The sequence below is a fragment of the Carlito syrichta genome, unplaced genomic scaffold (assembly GCF_000164805.1).
Source record: "Carlito syrichta isolate Samal-C Ts95f unplaced genomic scaffold, Tarsius_syrichta-2.0.1 Scaffold55413, whole genome shotgun sequence".
Taxonomy (NCBI): domain Eukaryota; kingdom Metazoa; phylum Chordata; class Mammalia; order Primates; family Tarsiidae; genus Carlito; species Carlito syrichta.
In genome coordinates this window covers 54,989-71,402 of record NW_006999509.1, presented here as the reverse complement: position 1 = coordinate 71,402, position 16,414 = coordinate 54,989, and the positions used below count along the sequence as shown (strand labels likewise).

At 39.3% G+C, this 16,414-nt stretch overlaps 1 protein-coding gene across 8 annotated transcripts in view; it reads left to right on the top strand.

Annotated features, from left to right (window-relative positions):
• MARK3 (microtubule affinity regulating kinase 3) overlaps window positions 1–16,414 on the top strand; it is a 96,011-nt gene that overhangs the window by 34,676 nt on the left and 44,921 nt on the right. For all 8 annotated transcript variants that reach the window (XM_021708040.1, XM_008049587.1, XM_008049624.1 and 5 more), the window contains exons 4-6: window positions 9,868–9,916; window positions 13,366–13,431; window positions 16,115–16,185. In XM_021708040.1, the coding sequence (XP_021563715.1) occupies window positions 9,868–9,916; window positions 13,366–13,431; window positions 16,115–16,185 (186 nt within the window). The remainder of the gene's footprint in view (window positions 1–9,867; window positions 9,917–13,365; window positions 13,432–16,114; window positions 16,186–16,414) is intronic.

Below are 16,414 nucleotides of genomic sequence, written 5' to 3'. Positions count from 1 at the left end.
TTAGGGGTCTTACTCTGTTGCCCAGGCTTGAGTGTGGTGGCATGATCGTGGCTCATCGCAGCCTCAACCTCCTGGGCTCAGGCAGTCCTCCTCAGCCTCCCAAGTCGTTGGGACTACAAGTGTGTGCCACCATGCTTCAGCTTATTTTTTCATTTTTTTGTTGATGAGGTCTCATTGTGTTGCCCAGGCTGATCTTGAACTCCTGGGCTCAAGCATTGCCTTGGCCTCCCAAAGATTTTGATTTTTAAATTCTTTCCATCAACCTAGCGGATATAAAAATGATATCTTATCGTGGTTTTAATGTAAAATTTCCTGATTACGGGTAAGGTCATGCATTTTAAAAATGTTTTTGTTAGCCTTTGTTTGTGATGTTCCTATTCAAGTCTTTAGTTTCTAGTGGATTTTTCCCCAAATCATTTTAGGAGATCATTCTATATTCTGGATACTGTTATATATGTGGTAGATATCTTACACCTGATGGTATATCTTTTTACTCTCGATGTTGTCTTTTGATTAATAGCAGGGGTTTCTAATGCTAAGGCTGTTGAATTTACCAGTCTTTTCTTACAAGGTTTGTAGTTTTTGTATCTTCTTTAAGAAATTCTTCCCTACCTGGTGTCATAAACACTGGTGCCTTCCAGTGTTTTATAATCTCTAAACCATCTGAAAGTTGTGTGTGTTATGAGGTAGGACCCCAGTTTATGGTTTTTCATGTGTGTGATCACTTGCTGTCTTGTCGCGTTTCTTCACTGATTTGCAGTGAGTTCACATCTACTTACACATGTGTACTCTCACACATTATACTCTTTGTTCTTCAGAAGTTCTTATTCTGTTTCACATAACAAGTGCTTTTTTTTTTCTTGAAGAGACAATGTCTCCTTCTGTCACCTAGGCTGAGGTGCAGTGGCACTTTTGTGGCTCATGGCAGCCTTGAAGTCCTGAGCTCAAGCAGTCCTCCTGCCTTAGCCTCCCAAGTAGTTAGGACAATGGGTGACCACTACCACACTCTACTAATTTTTAAAAATGTTAGTAGCGACAGGGTCTCACTTTATTGTCTACACTGGTTTTGAGCTCCTTTCCCCAAGCGCTCCTCTCAAATTGGAATGTTAAGTGTGATCCACCACTTAGCCAACAATTGCCCTTTTAAAGGCAATTATTTTTATTTTATTTTTATGTTTTTCATTTTATTTTCAATAGTAGAACACCAAATGATAGCTAGAACCCCAAAATCCATTAGAGGTAAAAATCTGAGCTAAATTAATAGAAACACAGGTTTGACAGAGAAGATATTCTAGCTTCTCTCAGGCCATGCATGACACAGTAAATAGGGAAAAAAAGATACAGGTCTTCATATACAACCCTTTGATTAACCCATATTATAACTTTATGCAATTAAAAAAAACCCCTTTCTCAGGATTCATCACAGCTGTGTGCCCAGGATATTATTGTGATAACGATTCCAATTTATCATGACTATAAGGTAAATTATTTTGCGCTGGGCATTAATGTGCAAAACTTTAAGCAGTGGTCCTGTTAATATGATTAATAAGCCAGACTAACAAATCTTTCTAGGCTACTATTTCTGCTTGTAGAGCAATAAAAATAGAATAAAAGAAAACACAAACATGTAGAACTCAAAACACACAGAATTCTTGAATCAAAGAGAAAATGCTTACCAAAATTGCAGTATATCTAGAAATTAGCACTAATAAACTGTATGTCAGAACCTACAGCTTTTGTTTTGTTTTGTTTGAGTTGGAGTCTCACTCTGTCGCCCATGCTGGAGTGCAGTGGCACGCTCATGGCCACCACAGCCTTGACCTGCTGGGCTCAAACAATCCTTCCACAAGCTCAGCCTTCCAGGTAGCTGGAACCACAGGTGTGTGCCACCATGCCCAGCTAATTTTTTGATTTACTGTAGAGACGAGGTCTTGCCATGCTGCCCAGGTTGGTCTCAAACTCTTGGACTCAGGCATTCCTCTCACCTCCACCTCCCCAAGTGCTGGGATTATAGGTGTGAGCCACCGTGTTCGACTAGAACCTACTGCTTTTTGGTGCTCAGGGAATTTATACTGGTTTAAATATTAAACTAATAAGTTAGAAAAGGGAATAAATCTCAGGAATGAATAATAATGTAAGGAATTAATAAAGTTAAGGACAGAAAATAATGAATTTGAAAAACAATAGAAATAATAAATCCAAAATTTTGGGATTTTTTTTTTTGTGGGGGGTGAGAAGGAAAGAAGGCAGTAAAATAAACTGCTAATCATCAATCAAGGGGAAAAGAGGAGAAAACCCAGTCAAAAACGGAAAGGAGGGGAAATGCCAGAGAGAGAATTTAACTTATTGTAAGGGAACCTTTTATGCAACTTTGCAAGTAAGTTAGAATACCCAAAGGAATGAGCAGTTTACTAGGAAAACATAAGTTATTGTGATTGACTCTGGAAAATAATATGTATGCATCAGTAACTATAGACAAAGTTGAGAAAATGGTAAAAAGATTAGGTACCCACTTTACATTGCCAAACTTGGAATTTCATGATTGAATTCTTTCAGGTCTACTATGAGTAGTTGTTCTAGAACAAGAAAGGAAACTTCCACATTCTTTTCACAAATCTAGAAGCATTGCTATTGAAATGTGTTGGAAACAGGGAAGAAAACTACAATTTAGTCTTACTTGTGATATCCATTCCAAAATTGAGAATTAAAAATATTAGCATATAGGACTTCAAATTAAATACTGACATGATACATTTATCTTTGCTTCCTCCAAGATTCACTAAATGATGGTAAAGGAATTTTAGAAGTGTAGGGAAAAGGAGGCCAGGGATTGCCTGTTCCTGGGAAAAGAGTTCCAGAGAGGGAGGAAATATTCAGGAGTGCAGTGGAAGTAGTCCATAAGACTAAGAACACTTGGGGAAGGGCTCATCTTTAAAATATGTTACCATGCCGGGCTCGGTGGCTTAGCCTGTAAACCCGCGCCTTCGGAGGCTGAGGTGAGTGGATTGCCTGAGTCCGTGGGTTCGAGACCCGCCTGGGCAGGCGAGACCTCATCTCTACAATAAATCAAAAAATTAGCCGGGCGTGGTAGCGCGTGCCTGTAGTTCCAGCTACTTGGAAGGCTGAGGCGGAAGGATTGCCGGAGCCCAGCAGGTCGAGGCTGTGGTGGCCGGGAGCGGCCACTGCACTCCAGTCTGGGCGACAGAGTGAGACTCCAACTCAAAAAAAAAAAAAAAAAAAAATTACCTTTTGGAAGAAGAGAGAAATTAAGAACTTGGAGGAGAATTGAAGGAACCCTAAGAGGACATTCTCACCTGGGCTGTGCAGTGGGGTCACCAACACCCCACCCCACTCCACCATAATTTACATAAGTGTACAAAGATATATATATATATACAAGTATACAAAGATATTTACTATAATGTTTATAATGGCAAAAAACCTATATGATATTAGTAAAATTCTAGTTAGATAAATTGTAATTCATCCACATAGTACATCCCCACATCTGTACGTGTCTCTTCCTGAGTAGGAGAGGTCACTGCTTTTGGCTGTTAAAGACAAGTGGTCTTTAATAATGCTATTATTTGTCTTATTGCCCTATCATCTGATCTTTCCTATTCCATTTTTTAATTTTAGAGTAAGGGTGGTTCCGAGACAGTGATTAGAATCTCTTTACCTGCCATCTTACATTTTGCCTTACTGTGTTGGCTCTCGTGTTTGCTTGACTTGAAACATATTCCCTGGAAGTCTTGTTTGCCTTTTTCCCACTGGCAACTTAGATTCCTTTGAGACCCGAATGATGAGAATAAATAGTAAACTGTCCTCTTGACAGAAGAGTGATCAAAATACAGCCATTTTCAGCTACCTTTTCTTATTTAGGAATTCCCTTTTTAGCCAAAAACTTTTCTGTGTTCATTTTCAACTCTTTTTCTTAATAGTCAAATTAATTTGGGGAGGGAAGATAGGAAATACTGTCATACAATTGAAAATTCAAAAGACAGAAAAATGTATAGAAGGGATGTCTTCCCGCCTGCCAGTTCCGTACCTCTGAAGCAGCTGGTGATGTCGCTTTCTTTGAGTCCTTGAGGTGTTCTACGTGTTGAGAAGCATATATTTTTCCTCTTATACAAATACATTTTCTTGAAAATTCCTTCTGTGTGAGCTTTGTTGACTTTTGTTAGTCTCTTTCTGTCTCTGATTTGTCCGAGAAGGGCTTTAATGTATTCTTCCATTCAGCAGAGGTGCTGTGGTAATTGAGGCAAAAGAACAGTTTCTGAACAGTGATGAGGACTTGTTTTAGCTGGACGGTTCTGTCCCATCCCTACATATAAGGAAAAGGGAGCCTGAACACTTGATTGCGGTGATTTAGATCAGCTATATGTATGTAATCCCCCGTGCTCTCTTTTATGAACTCATTTTCATATTGATTGGTGAAATTGTCTTTTCCAAACATAACACCTGTACATACCAATTCCTGACTATTGGAATATATTTCTTTTTTTTTTTGAGTTGGAGTCTTAGTCTTACTCTATCACCCAGGCTGGTGGGCAGTAGCATGCTCATGGCAAGCCCAGAGCCAACCTATTGGACTCCAACCATCCTTCCACCTCAGCCTTCCACATAGTCAGAACTACAGGTGCGCGTTACCACACCTGGATAATTTTTTATTTATTGTAGAGACGAGGGCTCACCAAGTTGCCTGGGCTGGTCTCAAACATGAGGGCTCAGGCAATCTACTCGCCTCGGCCTCCCAAAGTGCTAGGATTACAGGCCAAGCCACTAAGCTTGGCCTGGAATTTATTTCTTTATGCCTCTGATACTATAGATTTAGTGTCCTTGCTAGTCCCTGGATTCACCAGGATTCCCGATCTCTGATTTCAGAGGTATTTATTCTCCTGTGTACCAGTTCTGTAGACAAATGTAAAGATGTAAAAATGTGTCAGGGGTGCAGATGGATCAGGGAGGAGAGAATTATTTTAGTTTATATGTTTTTGTGGGTTTTTTTTTCCAACTCGCATCTATTTAAAATTAAAAGGAATGTAGAGAAGTAACCTGAATTACAATAGTAGAAATAAGATGAGTTTCTCATATTTAAATGTCCTTTTATAATAACAAAACTTTGAAAAATACATTGTACAGTTTTTATGGGGACTTTCCTTAAAGTTCATGTTTTCCTTTTAATAAATGATTCCTATCTTCAGCTTTCAGGGTCACAGAATATAAAATCTGGTTTTTTTATCTCACTTGTATGCAAATTGTCAACCTTGTCAAGTGTTCTGTGCCAGTACCCACCTGTTGCTCTGGTCTTTTCTGTATCATCTAACAACTAATTTGTTGATTCTTTTGGTTGTAAATTTCTAAGGTAGCAGTACAGAATCCTGAGATGAGCATTGACTTTGATGTTTCAGTCAACTCAGAATCCTGACTCTAGCGCGTATTTGCTGGGAGTTGTTGAACAAATTTCTTTTCTTTTCTTTCTTTTTTTGAGTCAGGGTCATATTCCATCACCCATCCTGGAGTGCAGTGGCACTGGAGCCTTGATCTCCTGGACTGAAGTAATTCTTCTGCCTCAGCCTCTTGAGTAGTGAGGACTACAGAGCCATGCCATCCTACCTGGCGAATTTTTGGGTTTTTTGTAGAGATGAGGTCTTGCTCATCTTTTGGATTTTTTGTAGAGATGAGTTCTCCCAGTCTGGTCTCGAACTCCTGGACTCAAGCAGTCTTCCTGCCTCAGCCTCCCAAAGTGCTGGGATTACAGGTGTGAACCCCTGTGCCTGACAGGACAAGTTTCTTAACCTGTCTTGGTCTTTCTTCTTTGTAAATTGGAGGTGGTCATATTCACCTGATAGAGTTTTGAAAATTAAATTAGATAAGGTCATAAATGTGAGGCATCTGACTGCTTCAGACACAGTAGGCACTCCATAACTGTTATTTTCTTGCTTCCCCTAGTCCTTGTTTACCTGAGTGTAGAGCTTATTGACTCACTTGCTGTTTGCATATTTCTACCCCATATGTAATTCTGGTAGAGAGGTGGCTATGTAAAGTTTTTTGGGTAATGTCTTGATACTGCCCTACTAGGATCCTTTGGCTGTTCTTTCTGCCTACAGAATTAAGCTTGTACTAGGCCTCTTTCTGTCTGGTCTCATTTACGTTTTTCGTGATACATCGCTGGTGTGACACCTGCCGTCACTTGGGAGTTCTCAAACTTTAATGTGGTGTCTGGCGTATTGTTATCTACTGCTGTCTGACAGATTCCTCCAAAACTAGCAACTTAAAGTAAAAAAAAAAAAAAATTCCTGTGAGTCAGGAATTTGGGAGTGACTTAACTGGGTGGTTCTGATTCAGGCTGTCTCTGGAGCTTTTGGTTGGATGTCAGCCACAACTGGGTCATTCAAAGACTTGACTGGGGCTGGCAGGTCTGCTTTCCAGAGGGCGCTTTCACACGGCTGCTGTCAAGACTGCAGTTCCTTGCCAGTGTGGGCATGCAGCCTTCCTGCCTTGCTGTGTGGGCCTGTTCGCAGGACGCTCAAGTGGGTGACCTGTGAGAGCACAGGAGGAACTGGTGGTGGCTGAGACCTGGTCAGTCTCTGACGTTCCCACTGTTGCTTCTGCCATTTTATGTCAGCTGGAAGCATGTCACTTAAGGCTGTCCCACATTCGAAGGAAGGAACGTGAAGTTCTGCCTTTTGAGGGTAGGAATTTGTGGACATTCTGAAACCACCACACCTGAGGTGCGTACTGGAAAGTAAGATTCTCAAGCCCGGATTGAGATCTAGTGATAGAAAGGCCCGAGAATCTGCAGTTTGCACAAACACTCCAATGGTTTTGATGTTGGAAGCCTGAAGTCCACACTGCTCTGCCAGGTTTGGTCATTAGGTCTTCTATAAGTACACTAGTTGGTTGCAGAGCACGCACACCTCATTTTCAAATACAGACACGCTTTTCTGAATCCTATAGAAGCCCAGTACCTCCGTGGTACCTACTACCCTAGACAGAAGTGAGCTCTCCCTTCCTGGAATTTCTGTAAATTCCATATTTTTCCTGTCCTTTGGCCCTAATTTACTTTGCTTCGATTCTTCTGTCCTGTTAGTAGGAATTAATAAATGACTGCCTTCTGTTGACCTGCTCTCTTACCATAACTATGACAGTTCTGTAACAAAGCACTGTGCTGCTCAGAATTGAAAAGCTGTGTGTGGTCATTAGAATGCTAAGTAGGCTGGCTCAAACTTCGCTTCTTGGTAGTTCGTGCTTTCCTATAGGGATTTATTCAACAGAAGCTTTCCTGTTGTGTGCCAGTTTGGTTTAAGATAGACAATGCTGTAAAGAGACAGGCGTGCTCCTTGTGATGGATGATAAGGGGATCATAAACAGATACACAAAACTATATCTTTACAACTAGAAGGACATTCCAGGGAAGACATGAACAGTTAGTTGGCTACGATGTTAGGAGACCAACTTTGATACATTTTCAGAGTATCTGCTTGAGACTTGAAGAATGAAAAAGAAAAGGATTAAAAGAAATTACTACGTTATAGTAACTGAAAGGAGTTGGGGTGATGAGCTGACATTGGAGAGTTGTGCAGGGAGGGGCTCTGTGGTGCAGGGCTGCTGTATCTGTGGTCAGGGTTTCATACTCAGTACGGCACCCTGAGCGGTATTGGTATGGTATCATCCAACTGAAGGCTTTCTAATTTAGCAGTTGTGGAGTAATTGGGTGATTTGAATGACAGTTACCAAGTCAACTAGAATAGATTGGGAGGCAGGATTTCTGTTAGTTCTACAGAAGGAAGCTAAAAAAGAACTCAAGTGTGAATGCTTGTCAGGGTTGTGGGTGGCTGTCTTCTGTCTCTGAATACAAAATGTGGGAATGGCCACAATAGCAACAGGAGGTGTTTATGTCGGAGATAACAGTGCTCCTGCCTTTCAAAATGAGCTAGGCAGGAAAGTTTATCTGATTCCATGTGTTTAAGTTCTGAGCTTAAGCTAAGGTTGTATGTCAAATCCTTCTACATCCGTCTTTCCGTAGCTGCTGATTCAATGATAGACACAATGGACAAGAATAAGTGCAACAAGAGTCCTGTGATTTTCACCAACTTTCTTTCCACATACCAGCTGCTCCACCTCTTCCAAGGCTTTCCCAACCCTTGCCTTCTGTAGGTTGTATCGCGGGTATTGAGAGACCGGGTTCCAGCCACATTCCCCACAAAAGGATAGCAGGACTTTGGAAGATCTTTGTATTTTTCTGATTTCCTCTTGCCCACGAGAATTAAATAAGATAGCTTCAAAAATGCTGCCTGGTGTGGAGGCACACACTTGTAGTTCCAGCTACTCAGGAGGCTGAGGTGGGAGGATCGTTTGAGGCCAGGAATTCTAGGCAACAGTGAGCTGTGATCATATCATTGCACTCCAGTCTGGGCAACAGAGTGAGAACTTTTTTCTAAATAAATAAATAAATAAATGATAGAAATGGGTAAGTAACTAGCAATATAATCCAATCTTGCTCATGCCTGAAATCCAAGCATTTTGGGAGGCTCAGGTGAGAGAACTGCCTGAGCCCAGGAATTCGAGACCAGCCTGGCAACATGGCAAAACCTGGTCTCTACAATAATTCAAAAAATTAACTGGGTGTGGTGGCACGTACTTGTAGTTGCAGCTACTCAGGAGGCTGAGGCGGAAGGATCGCCTGAACCCAGCAGGTTGAGGTTGTAGTAGCCATGATTGTGCCACTGTACTCCAGTCTGGTCATCAGAATGAGACCCTGACTCAAATAAATAAACAATAAATAAAATCTTGTAGTTGTCAGAGTGAGACTCCGACTAAAATACATATATACATGCATACATATATACGTATACACACATGTAAATTGTTGTAGTTTTTTCTGGATCATATTAACCTAGGCCATAATGATACAGCCCTTCTCTGAATTCATTTATCCAACAGAAATTTAATATTTTTCTTTATTCTGTGGTTTGGCTTGGCAGCAGCTCTGCTCGTCTTGACTGGGTGGTTTTTCTTAGGTCTCACCTCGGTTCACTTGCATGATTGAATTCATTTAGTGGATTAGGAGGGGGCAAACACAATTAGGACAGTCTCTCTATGTACTACCCTTCATCTTCAGAGAAGCCAGATCAAATTCTTCACAGTGTGCCAGGTGGGCAAGCCTGATGCCCAAGTGTTTTTCCAGCCTCTGCTTGCTTCAAATTTGCTCTTGTCCCACCGAACAAACCAAGTCTCATGGTCAAGGATAAAGTCAGTATGAAAGGGGCACACACTTACAACAGCATGGACAATGTAAGGCATGACTCATTAGAATCACTCATGTAACAGTCTACCACAGCCTCCATGCTAAATTACCTATCTTCTGTAATGAAAAGTCCCAAGTGCTTTTGTTCAAAATCTTCTTATAGAATTATATGGAATTATCAGTCTAGTATGCTGTTGATGTAGTTCATTGGGAGGACCATACAAGTTTTGATTCACAGAATTGGGACCCCTGAGGAGACACTGAGTCAGAGTAAGTCTAATCATAAAAATTATACTTGACTGAGTCTGATCTTATGTTTGAAGGTAGCAAAATGAAATTCAGAGTGCTTCCCCCTTTGAGACGTCTGCTGTTTTCCAAAAATGGAAGCATTTGTGAATAGCATTTGGTAATAGTTTATAAAACTACATCAGTTATTCTGGACTTCCATATTAGTCTTAGATATGGAATAATAAATATTAGCAGTGAATCTGCTATGTAAGAGAAAATTTAAGTGTATATTGTAACAGTAGAATATAAGCTTATATTATAATGTTTATGTTATAATGTAATAACTTGTGGGCATTGTGTGTCTTCCTTTTTTTTTTTTTTTTTTTTAGCTGTTCAGAGAAGTCAGAATAATGAAGGTTTTAAATCATCCAAACATAGGTACTGTCTACTTTTTTTTTTTTTTTTTAATACTTTGGGGTCTAAATGCTTTCTTGGAAGTATGTTGTAAAGCTAAACATGTATTGAAGAAGGGATAAGAAGAGACTCCTGTCCCCCAACCCAGGTATACTTTTAATGCAATATATATACAAGTTGTTGATTGTTTGTATTGGCTTTTTGAAGTGACTGAAGACAGATTAAAAGCTTAGGTGTTGAACATTTGAATGTAGCCAAGCGCAGTGGCTCACACCTGCAATCCCAGCACTTTGGGAGGTGAAGGCGAGAGGACTGCCTAGCCCAAGGGACCTTGGGTTCAAGAGCAGCCTGGGCAGCTTGTCAAGACCTCATCTCTACAATAAATTAAAAAATTAGCCAGGTGTAGTGGCCTGTGCCTGTTTTTCCAGCTACTTGGAAGGCTGAGGTAGACCTTGCCTGAGCCCAGCAGGTCAAGGCTGCGGTGGCCATGCCACTGCACCTCAACCTGGGTGACAGAGTGAGACTCCAACTCAAAAAAAAAAAAAAATTGAATTTAAAGTTTTAATGTGGCAGAAATATCTGTAATTGGATTATAATTTTTAAATGTTTAAATATATAGAAAATATACTTTTTGCTGTTACTGTGTTCTTAAGAACATTCTTGTATGCTGAGTCATATTTAAAGATGGGATAGCCGGGCTCGGTGGCTCAGCCTGTAATCCCGCGCCTTTGGGAGGCTGAGGTGAGTGGATTGCCTGAGCCCGCTGGTTCGAGACTGGCCTGGGCAGTGAGACCTCATCTCTACAATAAATCAAAAAATCAGCCGGGCGTGGTAGCGTGCGCCTGTAATTCTGGCTACTTGGAAAGCTGAGGAGAAAGGATCGCCGGAGCCCAGCAGGTGGAGGCTGCGGTGGCCGGGAGCGGCCACTGCACTCCAGTCTGGGCGACAGAGTGAGACTCCAACTCAAAAAAAAAAAAAAAAAAAAAAAAGATGGGATATTTGCTGTCTATTGGAATTTTGATAGGAATTCTTGTTATAAAGCAAAGGTTTGTTTTATGTGCCCTCTCTATACACAACTCTGTGCTGGGTCCTATGAGGTTGATTTAAAGATGAGGAAGGAATGTCTTACAGTAATTGCAGGAATAAGATGAAAATGTGTAAATTACTTAATACTATCCCTGCATGTATATTTAATTATTTAAATGAAACCTTTTGGTCACACATATATTTTAATAGGACTCTTAAAATTATATAACTGCTTTTTTATACAGTGATAGCTCCTACAATGTAAAAATACTATTTTAATAGTTAAATCGCTCTTAAGACACCCCATATCAGTCTGTTCTCAACATCAGTTGTAAGAAATGTGTTCAGGATAACCTATCCGTAAGAACACTTCAGGCACAAGAGTAGAAGAGCAACATGGAGTCATAAGAAGAGAAAAGCTTTTACACAGAACTTGTTTTATTATATACTTTAACAAAAGACTTGTGCCCTATTTCATCAAATCTTAGCCACCATCATTTTAGAGGCATTATTGTATTATATAGTATGAAGATAAATGCCAAGCCATCATCCTGATATCAGGGCTATTAATTAAAATGAAAAAATAAACATCTTAGATTCAATGAAATAGAGTATGCTCAAAGAAAAGAAAAATCACAAGGAATATAATAATGGGAAGAAAATCTTTGATCACTTTTAATTTAAAGCCTTTGAAGGTAGCAGCCAGTCAATTCTGGATTTCAAATACCAAGTTTTCACCATATAGTAAAAGAAAACTTTATCACTACTGCCTAGAACTAGCTAACTTTTAAATGTAATTATTTTGTCTTTTAATTACCGAAGTTGTGCCCTAATTAGAAGTTCTCTACTTAACAATCACATATCTTTGACAATAAATGGAAATTGTTTAAAAATTCGTATTACATTAAAATAGTTTTCCCAGGCTGGGCACAGTGGCTTACACCTGTAATCCCAGCACTTCAGGAGACTGAGTTGAGAAGAACCCTTGAGCCTGGGAGTTCAAGACCAGCCTAGGCAACATAGTAAGACCTCGTCTCTACAAAAAGCAAAAAACCACTCTGGTGTGATAGTGCATGCCTGTAGTCCCAGCTACTTGGGAGTCTGAGGTGGGAAGATCACCTGAGCCCAGGAGCTTAAGGCTGTGGTTAACCGTGATCATGCTACTGCATTTCAGACTGCACAACAGAGTAGGACTCCAACTCAAAAAGTTAAAATAATTCTCTCAGAAGAACCAAAATTTGCATTGGACTGTTAGAACATTTATTTACTACTATGTTAGGCACTCTGCTTCTGTTTAGCCCAATCTATTAAAGCATCAGAGTATCACCTGCAGTATCAAACACTAGCCAGCCCTCCTTCCCTTTTTGGGTAAATTGAATTTTAAAATAAAAATTAACAAACTAGTATTAGATAGACACAGTGGTGACTGGATAGCTTTAGAGATTTACTTCAATTTCACTGAAAAATGTAAGTCTACTTGCTATGTTGTAGTTTTATGAATCAGCAGCAATAGAAATATTTGTGTTCATAATGAGAGACCGCTGTGTAGCAAAATCACACTGACCCCCTAAAAATCTTTTTTTTTTTTTTTTTTGGGTTGGAGTCTCACTCTGTCACCCAGACTGGAGTGCAATGGCCGCTCCCGGCCACCGCAGCCTCTACCTGCAGGGCTCCGGCAATCCTTCCACCTCAGCCTTCCAAGTAGCTGGAACTACAGGCACGCTACCAGGCCTGGCTAATTTTTGATTTGTTGTAGAGGATGAGGTCTCATCAAGTTGCCCAGGTGGGTCTCGAACCCGCGGGCTCAGGCAATCCACTCACCTCGGCCTCCCAAAGTGCTGGGATTACAGGCTGAGCCACTGAGCCTGGCCAAAATCTTTTTTTTAAAACAGTTTTTTTCAATTAATTGCAGTACAATCTTTTCTACTTTTTTCCATCTCTGGCTTCAGACTAGTAAGAAGAAACCTTGTCCTTTGAGAGTTGTGATAGGTTTCCTAAGCAACAAAGTTCTCAAGTGGAATCATGAAGCCATAATGACAAGTGAATGTTCTTGCGCTTGTAAGGGCAGAGTAGATCTGAGCCATCGCTGCAGGTTGGACTTCTTTTCCTGAGATGCTGGGGGAGGGGGGCACATAACCAGCTCAGACACAAGGAAGCAGTGACAGCAGGAGATGTGAGCTCAGATATACTCTGCTGGACTGCTGTGTATCCTGAAGTCACACTCAACACCCTGGATGATCTTTATTTTTATGGAATTCTATGCTGTTGTGAAAACTTTTCTGTTGTTGTAATATTTGATAAAGTTCCCCCAAGAGCATTTTTTAGAGGGCCAGCTATTAAAATCTTTAACAGGGAAAAGGTTGCTTTCCCTAGTTAAAATTGATATGTGTATGATTTGTGCATATGGACATTTGTTTCTTTTTCTCGTATCCTCTTCCTTTCCTCAGTGAAGTTATTTGAAGTCATTGAAACCGAAAAAACACTATATCTGATCATGGAATACGCAAGCGGCGGTAAGAACGTTTATATATATTGAGCTTTTTCTCTTTCTTCCTTTTTAAAAGAATACATAACCACACTGCCCATATGGATAATTGTTAAGGTTTCATTTAACATTCATGGTCATAAGACACTAGAATGAGAATTAGAAAAGCTGACTTTCAGCAGTTTTCTTGGTTGCTATTAAGTGCTTCATTGTTAGCATTGCTAAGTGATAATATCTAAGTACTTGAATTTTTTTTATTGTGGTAAGATATATATCACTAAGAATTACTGTTTTAATGGTTTTCAGGTGTACAGTTCTGTGGCATAAGTATGTCACATTGTTGTTCAGCCCTCACCACCACCCATCTCCAGAACATTTTCCATCTTACCATGTGAAACTCTGTACCCAGTAAACACTAACTCATTTCTCCCTGCCCCAGCTCCTGGCAACCACTTTTCTACTTTCTGTCTCTTTTAATTTGACTCTTCCAGGTACCTCACAGAAGTGGAATTTTCATTCTTTGCTCTTTGAAGTCTGACTTTTTTCACTCAAGGTTCATTCATGTTGTAGCAGGTGCCAGGATTTCCTTCCTTTTTAAGGCTGAATAATATTATATTCTGTGTGTTTTTATGCATACACGTTTTGTTTATCCCAAGTGTTTGGCGTTTTAATTGTATTAATGTATTAGTCTGTTTGAAATAAATGTATATTGCAGTTTGGATGCTTTTCTTTATCAGATATAATGTGTCATTGGTGTCCTTTTTCCCCAAGACCAGAAGTGATAGTTGATAGTACATAAGACTAGATTTTCCCTAAAATAAAGATTAAGGACTAGTAATTATTTGCATTTTGCTCCTCTAATAAAGAGCCTTACAGGTTATTGGTTCTGCTGCTTAATCTGAGTGTTATTACATTTTTAATAAGGGAAAAAAGAAAGATCTGGGTTGAATTACTAGTAGTTCAACCCAGACCTTTTTTTTTCCCCATTAAAAAGAATGATAACTTACAATTATAAAACTGAATTATAACTTAGTATTATGAATAAAACATATGGTTCCAGAAATCTCTCCAGAGGTTTGCATTTGAATAAAAAAAAAAAATCTTAAAATGATATTGACAGACTTGAATTTTATCCTCTACAACAGCTAGCGGGCTTAATTCATTTTTTTAAGTCAAAACTTTTCTGTATGATATGCACACATCTTCAGTTGTTTTCACTTAGTAACCACTTGTTTTGACATCGTCTACTTCTCTGCAAATAGAGAAAGGTCATTTGCTTAGAAAATGCTGATATTTTACTGAGCTGGCATTTAACTTCATAATTCATTATAATAACTTCATAATTCATCATCATGAATTGTGTAGTGTAAATTTGACAGTATGTAATGCCTTTTCAAAGATCATTATGAAGTCAAGTGATAGCATGCAAATATTTATGCCCATTCATTATTTAAAATGTATTCAGAGTTAAGGTTTTGAGTTTAAAAGTCCGAGATATTAATGTATAATTCATAATAACTTTTAAGTATCAAAACACTTTCGTTGAATGTTGTCATTAAATTGATGGCAGTTATCCTTATTTGTATGAGTAGACATATTCCTATTCCAAAATAACTTTATATTTAATCTTTTAAATTAGTGTTCTTTTCTGTTGATTTCAGAGTGGTGTTTCTTTATTCTAAGTTGATAAGCGGTTGATAGTACTAATAATACATTTCCTGAAGTGTAACCTTCTCTTCCCCAATAAATTAATATTGTGTAAACTGCCACCTAGCTGTCATCACCGAGTTCTCTTAGTGTTACCTTCACTGTGTCCTGAGCCCCTACTTCTCACCACCTCTATGCTTCCCACTCCTGTCGCAGTCACTGTCATGCTTTGGTTTGATAGTTGTGCTAGTCTCCTAGTTGGTCTCCCTGTCTCTTCCACTCATAACCCCTTTCCCACTCTAACAGTCATTTCATCTCCTCTACTTCTCATTTCACTTAGAGTAAAGCCTTACCAAGGTCTGTGGGACTCTCTGGGCCTCACTACCTCTCATCTCCTTTCCCTGGCCTTTCCAGCCTGCAGGCTTCTTGCTGCTTCTCTTACTTGTTTAGACTCTTAACCCAGATAACCACGTTGTCCACTCTCTCAAGTAGTCAACACACTCAGTCTGCCAATTTCCTTCCACTGCTGTTTTTCCACAGCACATATTATCCTCTGACATACCATATATTTATTTATTTGTGTATTGTCCATCTCCTACTAGGAAGTAAATTCCATGAGGAAAGGGACTTTGCTTTGTTCGCTACTGTGTTTCCCCAGAGTCTAAAACAATGCCTAGCAGATAGTAGGCACTCAATCACTATTTGATGAGTGAATGGATATACTCAGGAAATACTTTGTTGTCATCCTGCAGTGAAGATATCTTCCTTTAACACAGCTTCATTCATTTTAACTTGCAATTTTCATTGCTCAGCTTTTATTAAAACATACTGAAAACACGTGCCCTTTAAAATCAGAGAATTTAATCTTAGTAATTTTTTCTAGCTTAAAGATTTTATTGGTGAACTTAGCTGCCTTAACGCCAGCTTAGACACATTCCACATATTTCTAGCTACCTTCGTACCTATATTAAAAAGTAGAGCATTGCTAAAATAAAACATTATCAATTTGTGGAAAAATTAATGCCCAGAAGTAGAACTTTTACTTTTATTTCTCCCAATTATAGGTGAAGTATTTGACTATTTGGTTGCACATGGAAGAATGAAAGAAAAAGAAGCAAGAGCTAAATTTAGACAGGTATGAATTAATGGATCTTTAGTTTGTTAATTTATTAAAGTTATCTCACTTAAACCCTGAAGCAAACTAGTGTTTTCTTCCATAAATGTTTATAAGGTCTATTGTGTGGCAGGTGTTGGCCATTTAGCTCAACAAAAATTTGCTAAGTTCCTTTCATACCTAAGACATTGTGCTGCAGATGACCTTGGGTTCTCTTCTTAGCTTTGTCCTCTCTCCCCCGCTTAGCTTT